A 22,358-nucleotide genomic window follows, 5' to 3' on the forward strand; every position below is an offset into this window, starting at 1 on the left:
TGCTCTGTTATTAACATTTGCTTCCTTGCAGGCTTCTTCTTCCAAACCATTGTGGGTACTATGCATTGCTGTGTTATGGTATCAGCTTATCTTGCTCATGTGTGCACATGTGCAACCTTGCACGATAAAATATGTGCAGAAAAGTCCCCAAAACACTGTTTCAGAGTCCAAAATTCCATATTTACATTTTTGTTTTTCCTTAACAATACAATCAGTGTACATTTTGTCATTTTCTCCAGTTATAGAGATAAACCATATAACTTTCAGAGATTTTTAAAAAGGGGTATGTTATCAAGCATCCTAAAGGGATAACTTTAAGGAAATGCAATGTACAAATGAGAGATCCCATAGAACATCGTGCCCTTTTTCCACAGGTTTAACAGGCCAGTTTTGTGAGATAAACATTGATGACTGTGAAAAAGAGCCATGTGGAGTCCTGAGCATTTGTAAAGTCACTTTGAACGGCTACAATTGCTTCTGTGCACCAGGATTTATTGGTAAGTGAAAGCTATCTTGAAGTTATTCTTTGTGAGTTAAAGTGGCATTTTATTCACAGAAGCAATTTGTCAACATGCAGTCCTTCTTTTATATTTTCTTAGGAAATAACTGTGAGATTGAAGTGAATGAATGTCTCAGCCAGCCTTGTCGCAATGGAGGCTCCTGCGTAGATGAGCTCAACTCATTCAGCTGCCAGTGTCCCCCTGGGATCTCAGGTATTTTATATGCTTCTTACCATGACTGCTCAAACTTATATGTGTGACCTATGTAAATAAAACTGAGCAAGAGTCACTCAAAATAACTTGAATATGTCTACAATGATTAGAAAGCATGGTGAATATGTAATATCCATATATTATGTAATTTATTGTTAATGCAACACGGAAAATGTATGTTTGTTTTTCAACACAATGCCATGAATGTAAGATCATATAAATTTAATATACATATATGTATTTTATTCTTGTTCTGTTTTATTACTATATATTTACAGCTTCCTTAAAATGCATGTTTTCAAATATTTATTAAACAGTGCTAGCAGTTTGATTTGTGATCCAATTTCGAGAAAAATCAAAGTGTTAAGAGTTTATTGCCCACAGCTGAAGTATGAAAATGATCTTAAAGTGCATACACCTTTACAGGCTCGAGGCTGGATATGGTGCTTCTGAAGTTTCACTGACTGTATTTAATGTCTTATAGCCATAGCTCTTGAAAAATGTTTCCTTAAACAGGTAATACAATAAGTGTAAATTGTAGTGCTAAAATTGTGTACTTGCTGTAAATGTAATTTTTGGATTTTTGGAAACAAATATCTTTGGATTTGATGCCTCAAGATGAGGCTATTTTTAACATAAGTGTTGAGTAAAATAAACAAAGGTAGTGTTTACTTTAACATAACTACACTCTTGCTAATCATAGGTATAAAAATGTAGTCTGTGTCGTCAGAGGAGAGCCAGAGGATGTTTATCCTTCTGAGAACTTCAATACTGCCATTAAATTTTTCACCGATTATTTAATACATCTGTGCAAAGTAGACATGTTTGTTTGGTATTGTCATTAGCATAATAAGGGGTTCATAAACTCATAAGATGTCCATGTTTATCTAAATAAAATCTAAAAGGCTTTGATCTTGACATTTCATGGGTTTTCTGAACTTAAATCTAGAGGAAACTTCATAAATTTTACCAAATACTGACTTGAAAGTGTTATTTTCTGTTTGTAATTAAAGACATAATTGAGTCACCAAAATTAGAATAAATTCCCAGAATATAATAGAACATATGTCTTAGCAAATCTGCTTTAATAACATGTTATGTAGCATTAATTACAGGACAACAACTTTGGATGTCTTGACTGTGTTAAAGAGAGATCACTTAGATAATTATTTCTGGGAAAACTGACCATCACTATGGGCAGCAAGACTAATCCGATGTGTTAATGCTTCCATCATGCAAATCTTTAGAAAAGATCCACAAAGGAGGGGATGAGGTTAAAAAACAAGCTCTATTGTTTATAGTGTTACAAGTGCAGCACAAACAGTACACTGTAATTACATGGAATGTTGGTGTAATTCAAAGACCCGTTATCATTTTGGCATTTCACACTATGTAACAGCCTCCTCTAAAGCTTACAGAGAGTAAATGTGTGAAACAGCGATAGTGAAGGAAAAAAATCATCTTGCTGCTTGGTTAGTTTGCTGCTAATCTGCTCTCTATTTTGAGCAAAAAACAAGGACAGAACAGCAAGAGAATAGTCTGTATTCTATAGAATGTGTGTGTACAGATCAATCATTTTATTACATAGACCTGCTCATGTTTGTTAATGCAAGTATGTAGGCATAGTCAAGATGACCTGTTGAGCATACATATGAATATATACATATACACATTTAACTTTCATGCCAAATAAAGCATTATTCTTTCCTTCAGTCGAATCTGTGCTGTATGGCACTTTTTGACCATTTGTGACTGCTGCTGCTTGTTGACATTATAGGCATCTACTGTGAAGTGAACATAGACGAGTGCATGTCCTCTCCCTGCCTGCACAATGCCACGTGTGTTGACCTAGTTCATGCCTACGGATGTCTCTGTATGTCTGGCTTTGCAGGTTAGTGAATGCACTTTATGTGAATACTTCTGTAATGTGTGATGTGACATCCTTTATTATTTATTATTTTGCATAATGTGTGAATAGTTTTCCAATACAAATAAACAGAGAAGCAATAAAACTTCACAAAAATGGGGGTTGTGGACGTGATCATGTCTCTGAGGTTTAAGAAGTACTAAATCTGCAACAGATTTTGGGCTATGAAGCACTGTAGATACGTTTATGCTAACAGTTTATAGTTCAGACTCGGCACTAACATGTGAACATGAATCTACAGCCATAGTCATTCCCCTGCTTTGTTGTATTTAGGTGTAAAATGGTCATGTTTAGTCAGCAGTATTCACTAGAGCACTGTTACGTTCTCCTGTAGTACTTTTTGCTTTACATGTGATGCTACGATGCTCACTGTTTATAGTGCAAAGTTGACTGTAGATTAAACCGCAGGTAAGACTTCCAAACTTAAAGGTCAACCACAACAATGGCTTTTGAACTGTTTCCTAGCAATTTGGTAATAATTCTCACAGAGCAGGATTCACAATGCAGACCCAAAAATAGAAGTGGTGCAGTGCTCAATCCTGTGAAATCTTACACGCACAAAGGAGCTGATTTCTCTTCTTTCTAAAATTCTTAAGGATTATGCATTTAAAACTTTTTTCTTTTTCTTTTTTTTGCATGTTGACAAATGATATGTAAAATAGAAAGAGGATGTTATTGCTGCTCCAGCTACCTTGCTGCAGCACAGCAGGAAACCCTTTATGGTATTATAGCTCTGTTTAGCAGTTCTTTCATTCTCTGTGTGTGTAGCATTGAGGTCCGCAATATCCCCTCCCCCTAAAGAATGCTAAAACCCCAGATATTGCAGGTACATGTTGTTTATCCACATTCGATTTGCTTTTCTTAATCAGATGAAAGATTGATGTAAAGTAACAGCAAGAACATGCCATACAGCATCGATAATAATACAGAAAAGGTCATTTTTAATTGGTTGAATTACTGAATGTTTATGTCGATCACTCTTCGGCACAGCATATTTATCAAGTTGTGTTCTTTCCCGTCAAAGGTACAACATGTGAACTCGACATTGATGAGTGTGCTTCATCTCCCTGCAAGAATGGAGCCACTTGCATTGACCAGCCTGGTAATTACTTCTGCCAGTGTGTGGCTCCATTTAAAGGTAATGAGCACTGAGGGAATGGGGACAAAAAGCAAAGTTAATTAAATTCACATACTATTATTTTCACCTGTCTGAACTAACTTCACATGTCTCAACAAAATTAGTAAGTCTTTATTCTTAATCTGTAGTTAAATAAAGAACTCTTGAATAACTAGGCAGGTATAAGCCACGGTTGATGCTTCCCCCAGCCATGTGACATCTTTATTCTCACATGTCCTAAAACTCTTTAACTTGGTGTTTTTTTTAACCCTAACCACAACAGCTAGTGCAAAGTGCAAATAAATATGAGAAAACAGTGAAATAGGGCATGACCATGAGACTTTAGGCTCACTGTTGTGTTTTATGTCAATGCCACGCCACCTGCCTACTGAAACACTCTGTAAACTAATAACTGTTTTAACTTCATAATAATAATAACTTAATATTATCCAAATGGCTCTAGATAGTTTACACAACATTTATAAACCATTTTCAAATATTAGATACAACTTTACAATAACTTTATAATCATTTTAATATGTGTTTACTGAAAACTTATTGGGAAAAATTAAGAATTACAATTTCATTGTGCAGTAAAGAAACAAACAAAAAACTAAACTGAACCAAATAAAAACAAAACTAAAGGTTAAGTCATTCAATTTACTATTAAAGTGTCACCAATTTCTTTTGTTAACAAATAAATTTTAATACATTTTACACAAATATTTGGATAAGTGTTGAAGAGACAAAATTCTGTAACCAAAACCTTTAATATTAACTTTGCTGTGACGCGATACTTTTATGTCTGCAGACACCTTTTGCTGGTCATTATGCAACAAATGCACAATTTAGACAAAAGCAATGAGTCACACCTCTTTATCTGTGGATTCAGGTGTTTTAAGTCTCATAAAATCAGGGACGTAGCCACGCAGTCTACTTTTGAAAATATCTGTGAAAGTTTGGGTTGTAAAGAGCCCAGAGCCTGGGTTCTAATAATTTCTTGTGTTTTTTTTAACGTTATGTTTTACACTGAATTCTTCATAATTTTGTAATCATAGTGTGTTATGGTTTTATGTAATTGAGTGTTGTAATTTTGTTTGTGTATTGTGAATGCAAAAGTCCAACAAAGAAACAAGGGTTGAAAATTAGCAATAGCTGTAACTCTACATGCAGCGCATCAGTTAACTATGTTAAACTGCATTGTTCATTTTTTACATATAAAAAGTGTCAGACCACATATTCCAAACCTCTGGAATTAACATCAGCATAGAAACTGTGCTGAGCTTCATGGCATGGGTTTACATGACAGCCTAGTACTTTTATCCATGACTGGTTGTCAGATGCATAACGGCATCATGGTATTTTTTATCATGGTGAATTCATTCACTCAGTCATTTCATTTTCTCAAATAAATCAATAAATATGTTAAAAAGTAATTTTCACATTTGATTATTGATACTATACTATCCCCACATAAATGAATGAGAAAAGATGAGATAATTATACCAGCATAACGACGAAAAAAAAAAACTTTTTTATGTTGAATTTTGGCACAGCTGGGTTTAAATCCCATTCTGGTAAATATTTTAGTTTTTAATATATTATTAATCGACATGCTGGTCTTATAAGAGATGCACTGCTGACTGTGCGTGATACATTTCTAAAACTGGGATTTCTCAAAAACATAAAACAGTAAAACTTCATTATGTTTGACAAAAAAAGAAAAAAAAAGAGAAAACATTTACTTAGTCAGACTCTTTTTAGCAATTCATCCTAAAAATTCAGGCAGCCAGTCGAGAAGGACCTCAGTAAAACCCAACAACCACTTTGACAGATCTAATGAGCTCATTGGCTGTGAGATCATCCTGGAAGGACAAGAGTCAGGGCAGTATTTCACAAATTTGGGATTTACAGCAGAGTCCCCAGAAGAAAATGACTCCTAAAAAAGGCACTTCAATGACATATTGACAACATAAGGAGAAAAATTCTGAGCTCTGATGAAAATGAAAGTGTTCCAGTGTGATTCAAAGAACTGTACACTGTAAAATATAACTTGTTGTTTCAACTTAAAAATATCAGGTACAGGGCTGCCTTAAAATTTTAAGTTAAGTCAAGAAATAGAGTTTGTTCTTATAACACAACCAATTGTTATCTTAATGAAAAATCACATGTTGTCTAAACTTTCGTCTTAGTTTAGTTGACTGAGATTTGTTAGTCAGTTCAACTCCTTTAATTGTCATCTTTACTTGGGAAAACCCTTTCAGCTAAATTAAAATAATCTATTGTTTAAACTCTTGTCCTAGTTCAGTTGACTTGGGTTTTTTAGTTAATTCAAATACTTTAGTAGTTCTTTTAACTTAGGAATCTATTTTAGCTTAACTAACATAATTTGTTAGCTAAGTTGATTTAAGTTTATTAATTAACTGAGTTCCTTAAGGTAGCTGAGTGAACTTGTAAATCAGTTTCATTTTAATTATCAGAGTTGATTGACTGGATGTAAAGAAAATGTGTATTAAACATCTTAAGTTTTGTTTTGTTTTTTTTAGCTTTCTAACATCCATTTCAGCAAAACTACCTGTTAGGTTTATCTTAGATCTCAGGTTTAAATATCTACATTCCTTTAAATAAATTTTCTGTTGTTTACAGAAAAAAAAAATAAAACCCCACAGATTCCATTAAAGTCTATCTGATCATTTCATACAAGTATAGTACATAAGTTTGTTTTAAGAACATGACAAGACAATTACTCATGAGCACCCAACATTCACCATTTATTGTGCCATCTTAGTCATCTGAGAAACAGAAAAATCAGTGACGTAGCTCATCAGGCTCACAATCCATCAAAACTCAAAGGCTGCTCCCTGTGAAACAATAAATTTGAACTTGGTCTTGAGCCCAGTTTGGGTGAAGATTAAATTCTGACCAATACTCTAGGAGCAGTAGTGATTCTTGTGAAGTAACAACATAAAGTCTGCATTAATGTAATGTATCAACGGGACACTTGCTATTTTAGAAAAGTTATTCTTTACATTTACAAAATTTTTAAACTTCATTGTGCTCAGTCACACCTGTTAGCATAAAACTTGAAATATTAAAATAGTACAAAACCTTTGATAAGTGACAGTAAAGATCAGTTTATAACAACTAAGACATCAAACTCTTGTATTTGTCTTCGTTTACAATTGCAACAAATTCCACAGAACCAATATCTCTGAAAATGAGTGCATGCTTCTGAAACATTTGATAAGATGGATATTTCAGAAACATCAGTTTGAGTCTGCTCAATTGCAAAACAAAGGAAAAACTACTGACTTGCATGAGATAAGCATCTGCAGAGTCCACCATTATATTGTTGTTCACATAAGTTTCTTAAACCATGAACAAATGAGTAATTGTCTAATCTGGAATGTAAAGTGTAGTCATTTAGTGACATACAAAAGTGAGAATGAGAACTTGCAAGAATAAAAAAAACAAACAGTAAAATAAAAACTGTCCTTAACACTAAGGAACATACAATTACAGTTCTGCATGGCTTTCTGCAAGAGTCTGTTTCTTAGACCATGCACTAGTGAGATGCACTGCCTTCCACCAATGTTCATTAGGATGTTCTGAATGGCTTCAAAGATGTCCTTAAGTTCCTTTGGATAGTCTATGTTGAGGGCAAAAAGAAGGCCCATCAGCATGGAAATGGCACTTGAGACATCCTCAGATTAGACAGGATTACTGCCGCCTCAAGGACAACCAACACATCGATGATGTCTTCTTCTTTCACCATCGCAATGCCAACTTTCATCCTCTTAGAAAACGTGTCTTCAATACCTGTCGGCTATAAAAGGGTTCAAAGACAAAAAAAAAAAAAAAAAAAAATTACACAATTACAATTACACAACATTCTTTGTGCTTAAGAATTCATGTCTTTCAAAGAAGAGCCATACTGATGCTTTGGATGATGGTGATTGGCTTTGGGTAACACTTATTAGTTGTTAAAGTTTTTCAGAATGAGATATGCACCCCATGTTACAAATCCATTTCTTGCTTTAAACAAAGACCATGTTCATAAATAACTGAGCATGTCTTCAATTGCAGAATTCAAACAAAATTTTCAATTTAAATGGTAAATGGCCTGTATTTGTATAGCGCTTTACTAGTCCCCTAAGGACTCCAAAGTGCTTTACATTCAGTCATTCACACACATGGGTGGATGACTGAATCGTGACTCAAGAGTTGACAGTTAGCCTTATAATTGGAAGGTTGCCGGTTCGAGCCCCGGCTCCGACAGTTTCAGTTGTTGTGTCCTTGGGCAAGACACTTCACCTGTTGCCTACTGGTGGTGGTCAGAGGGCCCGGTGGTGCCAGTGTCCGGCAGCCTCGCCTCTGTCAGTGCGCCCAGGGCGGCTGTGGCTACAATGTAGCTTGCCATCACCAGTGTGTGAATTTAAATCTACTTATGCTAAATATTGGCTGTGCTCTAAACCAAATCTGGCTGAGAATACATGAAATGTGCAAACTGCAGCTACACTACAGGATCAGATTATGGCTCCATAGACAATGCTTCTTTAATCAGTTTATTGATTAAAGTTTATTTTCCCCCTATATTAACAGCATGAAAAAGAGCATATAGACGTGGCTGAACAGGTTGCATAATTGGCACTGAATATCAACATCCACCTTTACCCAGCTGCCCAATGACTCTCGGCCAGTAACCTTTAATTGCTTACCCAGTCTACACAGTCTCTTTTCCAGGGTCCAGGACATTTCACCAAAGTATTGCCCCCACAGCTGTAGCAGCCACTGCAGCCCCTTAAATATCCTAATATCTCTGCCATTACAATCTACAATGTGAGAAATCAAACGTAAAGCTGAAGTGAACAGTACAGCAGCGAAATGTCAAAGACCCTGGTGAAGACATGAATAAACACAAGACACTAATAATATCAATGCTAGCTTGCCAGTTAGTTTCTCTGAAACCCAGACCAACTCCAGTGTCAAAGATCTTGTAATAATACATTTGGTGAGGAAAAAGTACACATGTTATCATATGGCATCTATTGTTTCATAGATGCCATATGTTTCATTAAAATCCACTGTGGTGCTGTCATTATTAAATTTACTAAAAGAAACAATGCTAACCTTCACAGTCTTGAAAGTGTGTGAGGATCTTCCTTTAGAAAATGAGGTCCTCTGTCCTCTTCCTTTGTGTAGGGCTCTGGTCAAAGAAGTCAAAAAGAAAACAAAACACTTTTTAAACAGTGTTTATGAAGCATGTAGACAGCTCCAAATTCACAGCTTTTTGATACATAATTCCATCAATATATGATTATCATTGGAGATTTTGAATCAGGCTTAACAGGACATTCAAGTAGAATATGATATCCAACCTACCACCAATATACACAGATTCTGTAAAAGTTACCACACTAAATGTCCGGTTGTGAAATATGATCACAGACTTTACTTATCAGCTTTCTTTCAATGAGTTCATCAGTTGAACTGGATAACCTAAAACTTAAACAAAGGATTAGATTTCGCAGTTGAACACTTACATCATCATTGAAGCATTTTATGAGCCTAGTTAGCCCTCCTATGCCGCTCTTGATTTTGTACAGCTCCACGAACCTCTCCATAATGGTCAAGCACAGCAAAAAGGAACCCTTTCAGGTCAACAGATGTAAGACGGGCAAATTCTGCTTCAACCTGAGCAATAGAAGAAGAGGGGTGGAGAGTACAGGCAGAATAAAAAAAAGATTCTTTGAGACCCAAATTTAAGCAGTCATCTGAGGCCCATTAGAGAAAACACAAACACACAAAAGCAAACAAACAAAAAGATGCACTTTACCTGCCGTTCAGCAAACAAGGAAGTTCAGAGAACAATAAGCTCTGTCTCGAAATCTTTTAAAGTAGAATGATTGTGAAAATGACTTATGTGATGTAAAACTTTAGTAAACGTGCGATTAAAAGAACACTGAGTAAAAGGACAAGTAACAGTTTCCTTATTCCTCAGATGTTTACCTTGATGAGCAATACTGTTTTAGTCCAACTGCCTCATTAAAGTTACACAACAGGCTTTTTACATTAAAGCCAGCAAGTCCATTACATACTCCCTTTTTAGATCTGAAATACTGTGCACATTCTGTGTATATGTAGTGGACAGCAATTTACCCAAAAGAGCGCAAAGTTTGCAAGTCCACCTCATTTAAATGACAAAGACAGATGTGATCATCTAGACCTGTGAAAATAAATTAATGACAAACTTGCAGTTATGGATGTTATTACAACCACAAGAACCTAAACAGTCTGCTCCATTGCTTTTGTTAATGAATCATTTGTTGGTAGCATGTCTGAATATTTAGTTTATGCCACCTGCATGTGATCATCAATAGTGCCATATTACTTCTTAAGAAGTACCCTGACACTACAATCTTTATATCATTTGTTCTACAGAGCTATTAAGTTACAATATAATCTGTGGTGTTTCCAGTATGACAAAATGCACAAATTGTAACTTACCATTTGACTCCACTGACAAAAATAAATCCCCAGCATCAAGTTTGGCTTCACAGACCTAAAATAAGTAAAATAAAAATATATGTTATAATTATATTGTTTTCGCCATTTATTCATGTTTGCTAATTTTCTGACATATAAACAATATTAGTTTTGTTACAATACAGGGAATGCAGTTTAATTAAAAGGTAAATTATGCAAAAAAAAAACAAACTTCTGCAGTATACCATGCCAAAAATCAGTGTCTCTGATGCCAATTATTTTATCACTACAGCTCTTTTAGTATGGAAACCCACACAATCTAGTCATACTGATCACAAGAGTTCAAAAATAAGTTAAAATAGTGAGCTGTTGTTAAGCATAAAGCATTTCAGGGTAACAAATAACTGCACAATAGAATTAAAGCAAAAATAAGCACACTGGAGGACTATCTGATAAAAACTAATATAATGCTGGTTTGTAGACCATATTTTGTCTCAGTCCTCAGTGCACTCTTGCAGCTTAGCATGCAGCAGTTAATAACAACTTAAGTGATTACATAGGGGTAAACAGATGACAACAAGCATCGGAGTCCTGCCAAAAAGTTCTTTTTGAACCCAGCCAGTTATTGGAAATATTGCCAAAATGAACTTCCACCAAAATACAACAGCCTGTGAACTTGAAAGAAATTTACAAGGACAGAGACAATATGAAATAAGCTTTATTAATTAGCTGAGTTAGCTTGCTAATATCGCAACAGTGGTTGAGTGCACAACCTTAAAGCTAGCGGCACAATACTTGTGATTTGGTCAGTGCCACATTAAACCCATAAAAAAGGCCATGTGTCAGTTTATTAGGTCAAGTTTGGTCATGACACACAAGCTGGAGCTTGTCGGCTAAAGTTACATTAGCTAAAGCAAACATTTCGGTAAAAGAGAAAAACACACATCATGCCATAAATTCAAAACATGTTCCAACTTTTGTAGCTCTCTTTCCTTATAGTTATAACCAATGTTACTCACCTTGAAAGCATATTCCAAAGAAGACGATTAGAAAACGTCCAAGTAAAGTGAGCATGTCGTTAACCGCCAATTCCCCATGATGCACCTCGGTAGCAGTCACGTGAGGCAGTTTTGAATCCTGCTGTGCTCAACTTACCCACTTTGTCAAGTTCACATAAGTTTCTGATTTAGCTGGACATGAGTTTTCAAGTTAGCTTTTTTTGGTGTAATTGGGACGTTTTTAACTTGTAATTCTATGTTATAACAACAACTTCAGTCATCTATCGTCAAACTGATATAGAATAATATGTTGAAATAACAAACATCTAGAATTACATTTTACAGTGTAGAAAGTAATGTCAAAAACAAGTACAACTGATTACCCTTGTAACACCACTTCAGTGTACAGTGTGGTAGTGGCCACTCTGCATCATCAGTGTGCATCAGTGTGCAAAACTACTCCTTTATACTATCACAGAAAGAATTATACAGTTCATGAAGTCAAAGACTAAAGCCATTTCTGAGAGTATTTCTCAGAGGGTGAATGATTAACTCGCTTTATATCTGAGGATTTCAAGTGATTCAGTGTATCAAGAAAGCCATGGCTTTGTGGAGCTTTAATTTCACCCACTTGTACCGTACAATGAAAAAGTATTCTGAAATGATTAAATATTGCACAATTTAGCACTGCCACTTCTTTCCAAAGGAACATACTGACGAAGAAGAAGAAGAAAACTAATATATCGGTGAAAAGTTGTACTACTGTTTACCAAATGCTTATCTAAAATAGCTGAGAAGTGGGTGGTTAAACTCCTCACTGCTCACCTAGAAAACACCCAACCCTCATTACATCCATTGCAGTTTGGGTTTCGGGCACATCACTCCACAGATACTGCCCTGTGTATGTTAGTGGAGAACTTGAAGAGCTTGCTGGACAAGAGTCCCTATGTTGGAGCTGTATTTTTAGATCTGAAGAAGGCTTTCGACTCTGTAAACCATCAGATATTGTTGTCCAGATTGACTCAGTTTAATATCTCCGGTCAGGCTCTTCAGTGGTTTGCCTCATATCTCTCACACAGGAAACAGTGTGTGGTGTTGGACGGGGTTAAATCTCCATATTTAGACTGTGATACAGGGGTTCCTCAAGGATCTGTTCTTGGGCCCTTATTGTTCTCTCTTTTTATCAATAACTTACCTGAAGTCTGTCCAAATATATTTACTCAAATGTATGCGGATGATGCAGTTATATATACGCAAGCAAACAGTGTCCAGCAGGTGGCAAAAGATCTTACAGCTGCTTTAGCATTAATGAATAGCTGGCTGGAGGACTCATGCCTAATGTTGAACACCTCAAAAACTGTCTGTATGTATTTTTCCAAACGCCCCTTAAACTTGAAGCAGTCAAACATATTCCTGGTTGGAGTAGAGCTTGATCTAGCACCAGAATTTAAATATCTTGGGGTCATTCTAGACCCAACATTATCCTTCAAGAGTCACATAAATAAAGTGTCCCAGGTACTTAAATTTAATAATCGAAATTTTAACCATATACGTAATAATTTAAATATGAAAGTTGCAAAAACTTATTTTTACTCAATGATCATCTCTCATATGGACTATTGTTTGACGTCCTGGTCACTTGCTTGTCCAACAACACTTAAAACTATTGAAAACATTTATAAAAGAAGTTTAAAACTACTTGACAAAAACCAACTTCCCACCACCACTGTCATGTGTTAAAAAACATAAATTACTGAACTTCAATAACTTAATGAAACTTAAAAGAGTGTTTTAATATATAAAGTCTTACACTCCTTGCTCCACCACCACTAAAGCAGTTCATTAGGCACAAAGAAAGCTCAGACAGGACCACTCGAGCTACAACCCGAGGAGACTTGTTTATACCTCACAGACGGACAGCATTTGGGCAGAACGTCCTCTCTGTCCAGGGTGGCCATCTGTGGAACAGTCTTCCTCAACCCATTAGAGAATGCTCGACTTTCAATTTGTTTAAGGCAAAGCTTAAAAACTGGTTATGGACAAATCAAGTGTGTGATCATGTATGAGTTGTATAGTTTTAATGTTTTATTTGGGAACAGAATGGTGTGTATGTGTAAGTTTGGTGATGGAGTTTTTATTATGAATGAATGATGAATTTTTATGAATTATTATGTCTATTTTTTATGTTTAAGGACAACAGATGGAAATTAGCCTTTGGCTATAATCTGGCATGTTTACATTCATGTAATTTGTTTTTACATTTATGTTCATTACCATGCACTGTCCTAAATAAATAAATAAATAAATGCTTACTAACTGAGAAGCTGTCACAGTAGAAGAACCTTTTATTAGAAGCATTTGTAATATCAAAATCAATATTTTCACCACATTTGTGTGTAAAAAGTTAAAATAGCCATAACTACACTTCAGATTTTTTCATAATTCATGGATCAACCAACTAACCAGCTGCTAGCTCGACCAAAGTGCTTCTTATATATGATTTGGTATAAGAAACCATTTGGACTCAGCAGTTTCCTGACAAATAAGAAACTGATTCGACTACAACTCCATTCATTGAATGCTTCATTCATTTCCTTCATGTGATTGTTTTACAGAAATGATCTCAGCAGGATGCACCACCACCGTGCTTTGTCTAGTTTTGCATGTTTTGCAACATTTTTATCATCTGCACTGATCTGGTTAATTTTCTGCACGGCTTTTTATAATTATGTTATTTTACTTTCTGTAAGCTCAGGAGACATTAGCCACATGCACAATCTGTCTAAAGTGATTTTTATCCACTTTCATTTTTCTGTGTAGTTCTGTCAGTTTTCATAATCAAAGCAGTTGTTAAGTTGCTCAAACATGATGCAAATGGCAATATTCAATAGAACATTAGCAATGACATTGAGGGTTAAGTAGCCACATGTGTGCTTTTATCGCTAGTTTTAAATCAGCATGGAGCATTATTGCATTGAAAGAGGAAATTTTGTACAAAACTTGTTTTGTATGAGTACAAATAAATATTTATTTTTTTAAATATGTTATGTACTGTAGTAACATCTTGAATGTTCATAGACTTTACATAATGTTCATTACTTTACATGTAAATAAAAAAAGACTGCAACAGACCATATAAAACATATCAAATGTTCAGGCATTTTAATATTTTACGAAAAATATTGGCTTATTTTGAATTTGATCAAAAGGCTAGAAAAGGGCATGGAAGAACATTATCCAATAAATTAGGTCAGTAATGTGATTGCGTATAAAAAGAGAGGCAGAGTTTCTCAGATATAAAGACACTCAGGGGTTTGCTATTCTGTAAAAAACTGTCTACAAGTTGTGGAAAAATTTCAAAATAATTTTCAGCCTTTTTAATATTGCATCATCTACAGTATAAGGTGTCAGTGAAAGATTCTTCTTAAATTAGCAAATTTCCTTAGATTAACATTTGGTGTGTGTTCTAAATTCTATTGTGAATAGGATATGCAGGTTCAAGGAAACATATAATAGAGGTTTACACTTTAAATCTTGAGATCTATTCTTGCACTGTGTTTTTAACCAAGATTCTTGTCTGCTGGATGGCCCCGCTATTTATTTCTTTGCCTCTCCTCAGGTCATAATTGTGAGTTCTTACCCTGTGAGGCCAGTAATCCCTGCGAGAATGGAGCAGTATGTGTGGAAGAGTTGGATCAGGACCATTTCCCTTTAGGTTTCCGCTGTCACTGTCGCCGTGGCTTCACTGGTCCCCGTTGTGAAATCAATGTGGATGAGTGCAGCTCCAGCCCCTGTCTTCATGGCTTCTGCTATGATGGTACGAAACAGCTTACGTCTTCCCAACATTTTAATGACATACACACAAGACGGAAGCAAAGCTGCATGCGTGTATTCAGACATTAAAATGCCATGTTATGTGTCTTATTTGATTTTGCTCACTTGCAGTTTGATAGGTAGTTCTTTTGCTTCACCATTGTAGATATTATGGGTGTTGTGGTTAGAATCATTCATCTGAAGAGAGGAGCTGGACATTTTTTACTGGAGTGCACTTGATTAGTTTCTTAATATGATGTGTCAGAGAAGATCAGTCATCGATGTTGCGCTACAATTTGAATAATGGATATTAAATGACTTTGAATGAATGATTTTGAATGGTTACTCCTGTGCATTTCATCTCTAGCTTAAGTATTTAAAAAACTAACTGATCATTAGAAAAGTGCTGAAAAGTAATAAATTAGAAATAATTATAAGTCAATGAATGTTGGTTTATTTATTTTATACTGTGAATTTGCATGATTTTGCCATAAATTTAGTTACCAGTTTTGAAAAAGCATCAAAATATTTGTTTCTTCCACCCTTCCCGGCATTCTTAAAAACTGCCAGCTCTCCAGTCCAGTTTTGAACTGGCTTATGCTTTTTCTAAAATCGTGATGGCAGTGGATCACGGTCCTCTCAGTGCTACAGTAGCCCTCCACAAACTGTCTTGGCCAACGTTGAGCGCAGCCAGTTCACCTTAGGTTAGTGAAGCTGGATTCTTGGACCTATTGGCCAGTGCTTAGTCGCAGCCAGCCAGCCAGCCACAAGGGACAGCACTGCATAGCCACAGTGGCAGTGATGAGTAATGCTGCTGCCACCCAGGACTTACAGCATTTAATGAGAGTAATAGCATCTACACGCACCAAGACAGAGTGACAGCATAGATTACGTGGTAAATCTTTGGGATAATGAAGAATCCAGGGACCCTGACTGGGGAAGTAATAAATTCACTCCTGTAAGAACTGCAATTACCTCTGTCACTGGCTGCTTGTACCAGTGTTGTGTTGGAGAAACAGAATGATGCATCCCTGGTTAAAATCATTAATAAATAAAGAGAGGAAGGAATGGATTATTAGCCATGGGAGATTCTAACTTCTGATGGAAGAAATTGGCGCATTTGTAGCTTCTGAATTAAGAATACCACTGAAATTGGTCCTCTCCCTCTGTTGCGCTCTTTCCCCATCATTCAGCGTGTTGCAAGTATGTTGAGGGTGTTGCAACAAATGACAAGGCTTTCAGGCTTTCAGTGAGCAGAAATATGGTGAGACAAGGAAAGCACCTGGCGAGAAGAGGACTGAATGGTCATCGCAGACAGGTTCATTTAAAGCTGGTTAGAGTGTCAAACTGTCAGACTAAGGCATAAGGCAGTTTGGACTTTGCCAGCAACAGGTCTTACTGATACAGCTTTATTTAATGGTCATACCCTTTAAAAATAGAATCACAGTAGTCATTGTGCTTTATGCTCATAATCAGCACTTACCTGTGTGGAGATGTAGGACCCACTGAGATTTGAGTGAATTAATTTATGATGCAAGGTACTGTAACTATGCTCCGGCTTTTCCTTTAGTTGTAGATGGCTTTTACTGCCTTTGCAGTCCCGGTTATGCTGGGCTCAGATGTGAGCAAGACATTGATGACTGCGTGAACAGTTTGTGCAGCACCAACTCAGTATGTAAGGACCTCCATCTGGTAAGTAGAAACATTTTTCCAAGGCAGTATAATGGAGTGATGTTATAGCCTATGCTTCAGAATTGCCCAGTCCTGTAAATCGCCACAGTTGGTAACTCTCCATAAAACATTGATAGACATGAATCACATTAGTTACTGTATATTACCTTTGATGGCTGCTGTGCATTCGGTGTTTTAAAACATTTCTTTTGCAGTAAATATTAACAAGTGTGCAGTAACTCGAACATTGGCACATTATTAAAAACGAATAAACTACATCAACACAACTTTGTGCTCCAGAGCAGCTCGCCAGTGATCTGGTTTACAGGTCCAGCATGATTCATATTGTTTTGGGTGTCTGGGGGGAAAATAAGGTAGGGAACTGTTAATATCTTATGTCCCATAGATGGCCATTATTATTTATATCTCATAATAGAAAAATTATGCCAATTACAGTGTCCCATTTATGCCTTGTAGCCAGTGTAACATAATAACCAAAGGATTACCAAAGTATCCCTAGAAGGAAAACACTCATTTGTAATGATAGCGTCTCTATTTTTAACCAATGTTGTTTTGGACATATGTTGTGATCATGTGTCCAAAACAAGACATATACCCGATAATTAGTAATTATTTAAAAAGCTTCATTGTTATGGTTAAAGTGTAAGTCATAAAAAACATAGAAATATTCAATAGGTTTAATAACTTTACATTGTCTAAGCACATCTATAGCATGACATATTCCCCATTAAAGACCTCCACGTCCTGGTTATGCAACACATGGGTGGGCTTGACGGGAAATAAAAAATGCTTATGTCAGAAGTTAAGTTTAAAAAAAAAAATAAAAAAGCAGAACTTTTAAAACTTGTGTCTTGAAGGCACAACTCTATTCTTGTACTTATTCAGATGTTTTTTAAGCCAATAACATTGATATGTTGCAGCTGCGGAAAGGCCTTGGGATCCGCATGCTGCTCGCTAACTGTGCAATGAGTACCAGGAGCCTTTTTCCAACAGCTGCTTTTTTGCTAACAGATTGCAGTAGTAAAACAGATGTGTCATAGATAAAGTCCATATATTTAGCCTTGTTTTTTTTCCCTCTGGTAACTTATGATGTGTGTAGCCGAGTTTTAAAAAAGGCTTACATTGGAGGAGTAATGTTAAGATAGATGAGAACACACTGCAAGCACAAATTAATTTTTATAAAGTTTCTGTAGCAAATTTAATTCTCATGAAATCAGTATTAAGATTTGAAGAACTAAGTGTTAAGACAATAACAATATACCAATGGAAGCCTATTGTTGTGCAAAAGCTGGTTAAAACACTGTAGTGTAATTTTCATTTTCTGGGATAAACTAAACTCTTCAAGTCCAAAGACAAAAGGACACGGTGTAAGAAGACGATGGGATCTGATAAGAGGAATATAATGAAATTTCCACTGGTATTTTTTTAGTCACCGTGTTTTACCGTTACATTTTTCTCGGTTCATTATTCAAATAGGGCCGTTTTTTGGAAATCCCATCACATAGTCTTGTTTACAGTGCAGCTATTTCTCTCTCTGAACATTGTGTCCCACAGAGCTTTACCTTATTTTGGAGAATTGCAGTCCCTGAAGGTGACTTAGCAGCAAAAATGAGATTATGTTCTATTGCCAGGGGTAAGGAATTGGAGTCTCCTGGAGGTATCTAATTTATCATGAGATGACGGCATTTTCCCCCACCACCATAAGGCCTACAGTGTACAAATTATATCAGACAAAGTTTAACGGCTCCCCTTCAGTGTATGAAATAAATATTAGCATGCATTCAACCGCTAGTACCCGGGACCTTTCGACAGAGTGTTGGCAATGATAAATCCCAAACAACCTTTGACCATATGACTACGTTCATAACGTATGCAAAGAGGAATTTAAATTAAGATGGCTTCTTGGAAAGTAATGGAAGAAAAACATTAATCTCTCGTGCTGCAATTCATTATTTTAGCGCCGATTGCAGTGATGAAATAAAGGACAAGTGGTCCGCGTACTGTTTTGAATGGAGGAAAGGCAAGAATATAAAAGATTAGCAATGTTTGAGCTTTGTATAAAACGTTTTTTGAATTTAAAGTACTAACAACACATTTACTGGCTCCAGAGTAAAAAGAAAAAAACAACCTGACAAATCTAAATCCAACGTGTTTTACATGTTTGCTTGGCTGTGAAAATACCCCTCAAAGAATATGCAGTGGTAATGCTGTACGCTTCATAAAGGTTTTGTATCATCGTATCTTGAATGTGATGGAAAAAAAACAGGCTTGCATACTGTCCAGAGGGTGGGTGGTAGGAGGAATACATCAGCACGGTAATGTGGAAATGTAAGACAAGCGTGACTCTTCCACACTTTAAACAGATTTCCACAGGAAAGCTTTTTTTTTGTGTGTGTGTGTGTGCGAGTAGGAGGTTTTATTCCGCAATGTTTTCAAGAACATTGAGATGAATTAAATCAAGTATATTAAGCATTGCAACATTTGTTTTTTAAAATGCAACCAATATAAATAACTAAACAAATGAGTGGCAAAATGCCCTCTGTCTGCTCCGTCACAACTTAATTAACAGTCCCTGCATGTGAGATGTGCCTACTGCTCTCCTAAATATTCGATTCTAACCACCTAAAATGCTAACTCTACATAGTGCAGATGTGAAATGTGACTACTTTCCAGTGTTAATCTAATATTGTTTCCCTTTTTCTTGTATCGCAGAGTTATGAGTGTGTGTGTCGCTCTGGCTGGGAGGGGGAGTACTGCCAACAAGAAATTGATGAATGTTTATCACAACCCTGCAAAAACAACGCCACCTGCACAGACCTTCTCAACAGCTACAAGTAGGTGTGCGAGCTGGCTCGAGGGCAGCGTCCTCGCGAGGTGCATCAGTCACTTAAGAAATGCGGGAAAAAAGAAGCCGTTCAGAGATAGCAATATGTCCTTCCACTGGCACCGGAGATAATGAATTGCAGATGGCAGGTAAAACAAATGAGTCAATCAATGGCTCACAGCATGAAAAGGTTTCAGGGGATCTGTGACTCATTGGAGGAAAAAGCTGGTGTATCTGCTTCGGCTAATGCCCACTCTCACTGGGGAGACATAAAAATGCTTCAGGTAGAAAAGTTGGGGGATGGAAAGGAATGCAAGGTGGAGTGGTTGTAGTGCCCGGGTACTCACTGCCACCAAGTGGAATATTCACCTGCCTTAAGAGCAGATACTTGAGATTTACATACACTGTGGTTGGCTCTCTGTTTCTCTGTCTCCATCTGTCTCTCTTTCTGTCTCGATCGCATACATTTCCATTAAATTCCCACTCAGCACTCTAACCTCTTGTGTCCTGCATTCAGCTGTCCAGAATTAAAAGCTGCTCTGACCAGTAGAGCAGTTAAACACTAAAATTCGTACTTTCTCAAACAGAGATCCAGGAGAGCAGTGTGGAGAACGCGTGCACTGTAACACTGAGGTTTTGTGTAGAAGAGTGTGTTTTGTGGGTAATTTAAATTATCATTAAAAAAAAAAGCAAGCTATTCAGGAGTTTCCCAGAACATCTGCTGAATGCATTTTTAGCATAATTGTCCCAAAGAGTATGACTGCCATAGCCTCTAGAACATTTTAAAAAGTGTTTATTCATTTATGATTCATTTAAATTTATGGCAAAATAACCTCTACCGTGTAACATCTCCTCTCTGGTGTATGTAAGGTGTCTGTGCTCACGAGGCTGGACAGGTGTGGACTGTACAGAGGATGTGAATGAGTGTGATTCTGGCCCTTGTCTAAATGGAGCTCAGTGTCAGGAGTCAGACATACCTGGGGAGTTCTCCTGCACCTGTCCCCCCTTCTTCAGTGGCCCCTTGTGCAACCAGCCTTATGACCCGTGTGACCCCCTCCACAATCCCTGCCTACACAACTCCACCTGCCTGACACGCTCCAATGGAACAGCTTCCTGCAGATGCCCAGCTGGTGAGTGAACTCGGTGTTCGTACTCACCTCGTGCTCGTGGTGTTTTTATTTTCGACTTATTTCCTTGCATAATCGTAGAATTTTGTTCAACAGAATTGTTTAAAACTTGAGGGATTTAAAAATTACAAACAGCATAATTTAATTGGAATAAGAAGAAAGTAGCACTATCTATTTGAAAATCATTGTTTTATCCTCCCTCTGAAATGTGTTTTTCCTCAAAGTTGCTGTAAAAGAAAGGTTTAATGTCTTTGTGTGCATGAATAAAATGGTAAAATGTGCTCCTGATACCTAAAAAATGTGCCATAAAGACAGTAGTTTGTCATACACGGGTGATTTAAAATAAGAGACATACTTTTTGCTGCAATATGGAGAAGAATATAAGTGGAATATGGGTTTTTTTTTGCTATTATATGGGTTAAAAGGAGTGTTAGACATAATGAAAGTTAGTCAGAGGTACCATCATTTTCATTTCTAGAGTTTTACATGCTCCACTTTAATTTTTGCATAAGAAATGGTCAACAAACCCAGACATTGGTGTCTTTTGCTTGCTTTTCTCCTCATTGCATTAAAACTAAATTAAACTGAATACTTATTTAGCAATAAATCTGTGAATCAGTGCCAGCTGGGTCATCCTAATGCATACTATATTCTAAGGTAAAGACCCTACAGACACATGGTGAATCAGCAGGTACTACCACTCTTTAATATGATTCTTATTTATAAAAACATTACTGTATACAAGGCACATAATCTTTTTTATGAATATTTTTAAACAATACATCAAATGCAGCGTAAAGCCTGCACAAGCGTCTTTTAGCAAGACCCAGTTAGTCTAATGTAAGTTAATGAGCACCTAAAAATTTTTGGACATTATTCTACATCACAATCTCTTATTCATTTTTTTGTTTGTTTTTAAGTCTAATCAATACACAATCACAAATTAGGAAATTGTCAGGGATAAATAACATCTAAAATCTTCCTCTTTTGTGCAAATTAACAGAATATCTGTAAAGTTGTTTAATCATTATTCACTGTCATTGTCATTATGTTTCTGGACTATCTACCATTGCCTATGATTGGGCGATAAATTGGTGCATCCCTGCTAATTGTAGCAGCAGGAACAGTAGATGCTTGGCTAAGGACCGATGCTAATTCTGATCGTCTTGAATTCATGCATGCATCCAAATGTCTTAGAAATTACTTGTCACTGATAATGCAAAATTAGATGTTTTTTCTTCAACGTGTACATATTCTCAATATTCCCATTTACAAGCAGATTGCAAACTTACGCCCGTTCAAATTTGCAGCTAACAGACACAGAAGGATGAAAGAACTGTGGGTGACTAAGGAGTCAGACTGTAAATTATTTTAAAAGAAAATAAAGCATTGACCTCGTTTAGTACTGGCTCCTTCTCGCTCATTCACATGCCCTCGCACGCATAAATAACTCGGGCATGCACATCCACTCAGACGTAAATGAAACACAGGAAAATCTGTTTTATGTTCAATTCATGAGATCAGTAAGGTTTTTTTTTTTTCAGAAGCAACATATTGGAATAGAGCAATGGCAATGATCGTTTTCTTCGTTAAAATGACCTATTACGATGTTTATCAGTAAAATCTTGTTAGCTTGGAAATTGTAAAATGATATATCATTT

At 36.3% G+C, this 22,358-nt stretch overlaps 1 protein-coding gene across 1 annotated transcript in view; it reads left to right on the plus strand.

Annotated features, from left to right (window-relative positions):
- eys (eyes shut homolog) overlaps positions 1–22,358 on the plus strand; it is a 158,268-nt gene that overhangs the window by 33,796 nt on the left and 102,114 nt on the right. Inside the window, exons 16-23 of the mRNA XM_039621642.1 lie at positions 375–497; positions 600–713; positions 2,491–2,604; positions 3,665–3,778; positions 14,861–15,058; positions 16,625–16,746; positions 19,459–19,580; positions 20,441–20,700. Of these exons, the coding sequence (XP_039477576.1) occupies positions 375–497; positions 600–713; positions 2,491–2,604; positions 3,665–3,778; positions 14,861–15,058; positions 16,625–16,746; positions 19,459–19,580; positions 20,441–20,700 (1,167 nt within the window). The remainder of the gene's footprint in view (positions 1–374; positions 498–599; positions 714–2,490; positions 2,605–3,664; positions 3,779–14,860; positions 15,059–16,624; positions 16,747–19,458; positions 19,581–20,440; positions 20,701–22,358) is intronic.

The sequence above is a fragment of the Oreochromis aureus genome, linkage group 13 (assembly GCF_013358895.1).
Source record: "Oreochromis aureus strain Israel breed Guangdong linkage group 13, ZZ_aureus, whole genome shotgun sequence".
Taxonomy (NCBI): Eukaryota; Metazoa; Chordata; class Actinopteri; order Cichliformes; family Cichlidae; genus Oreochromis; species Oreochromis aureus.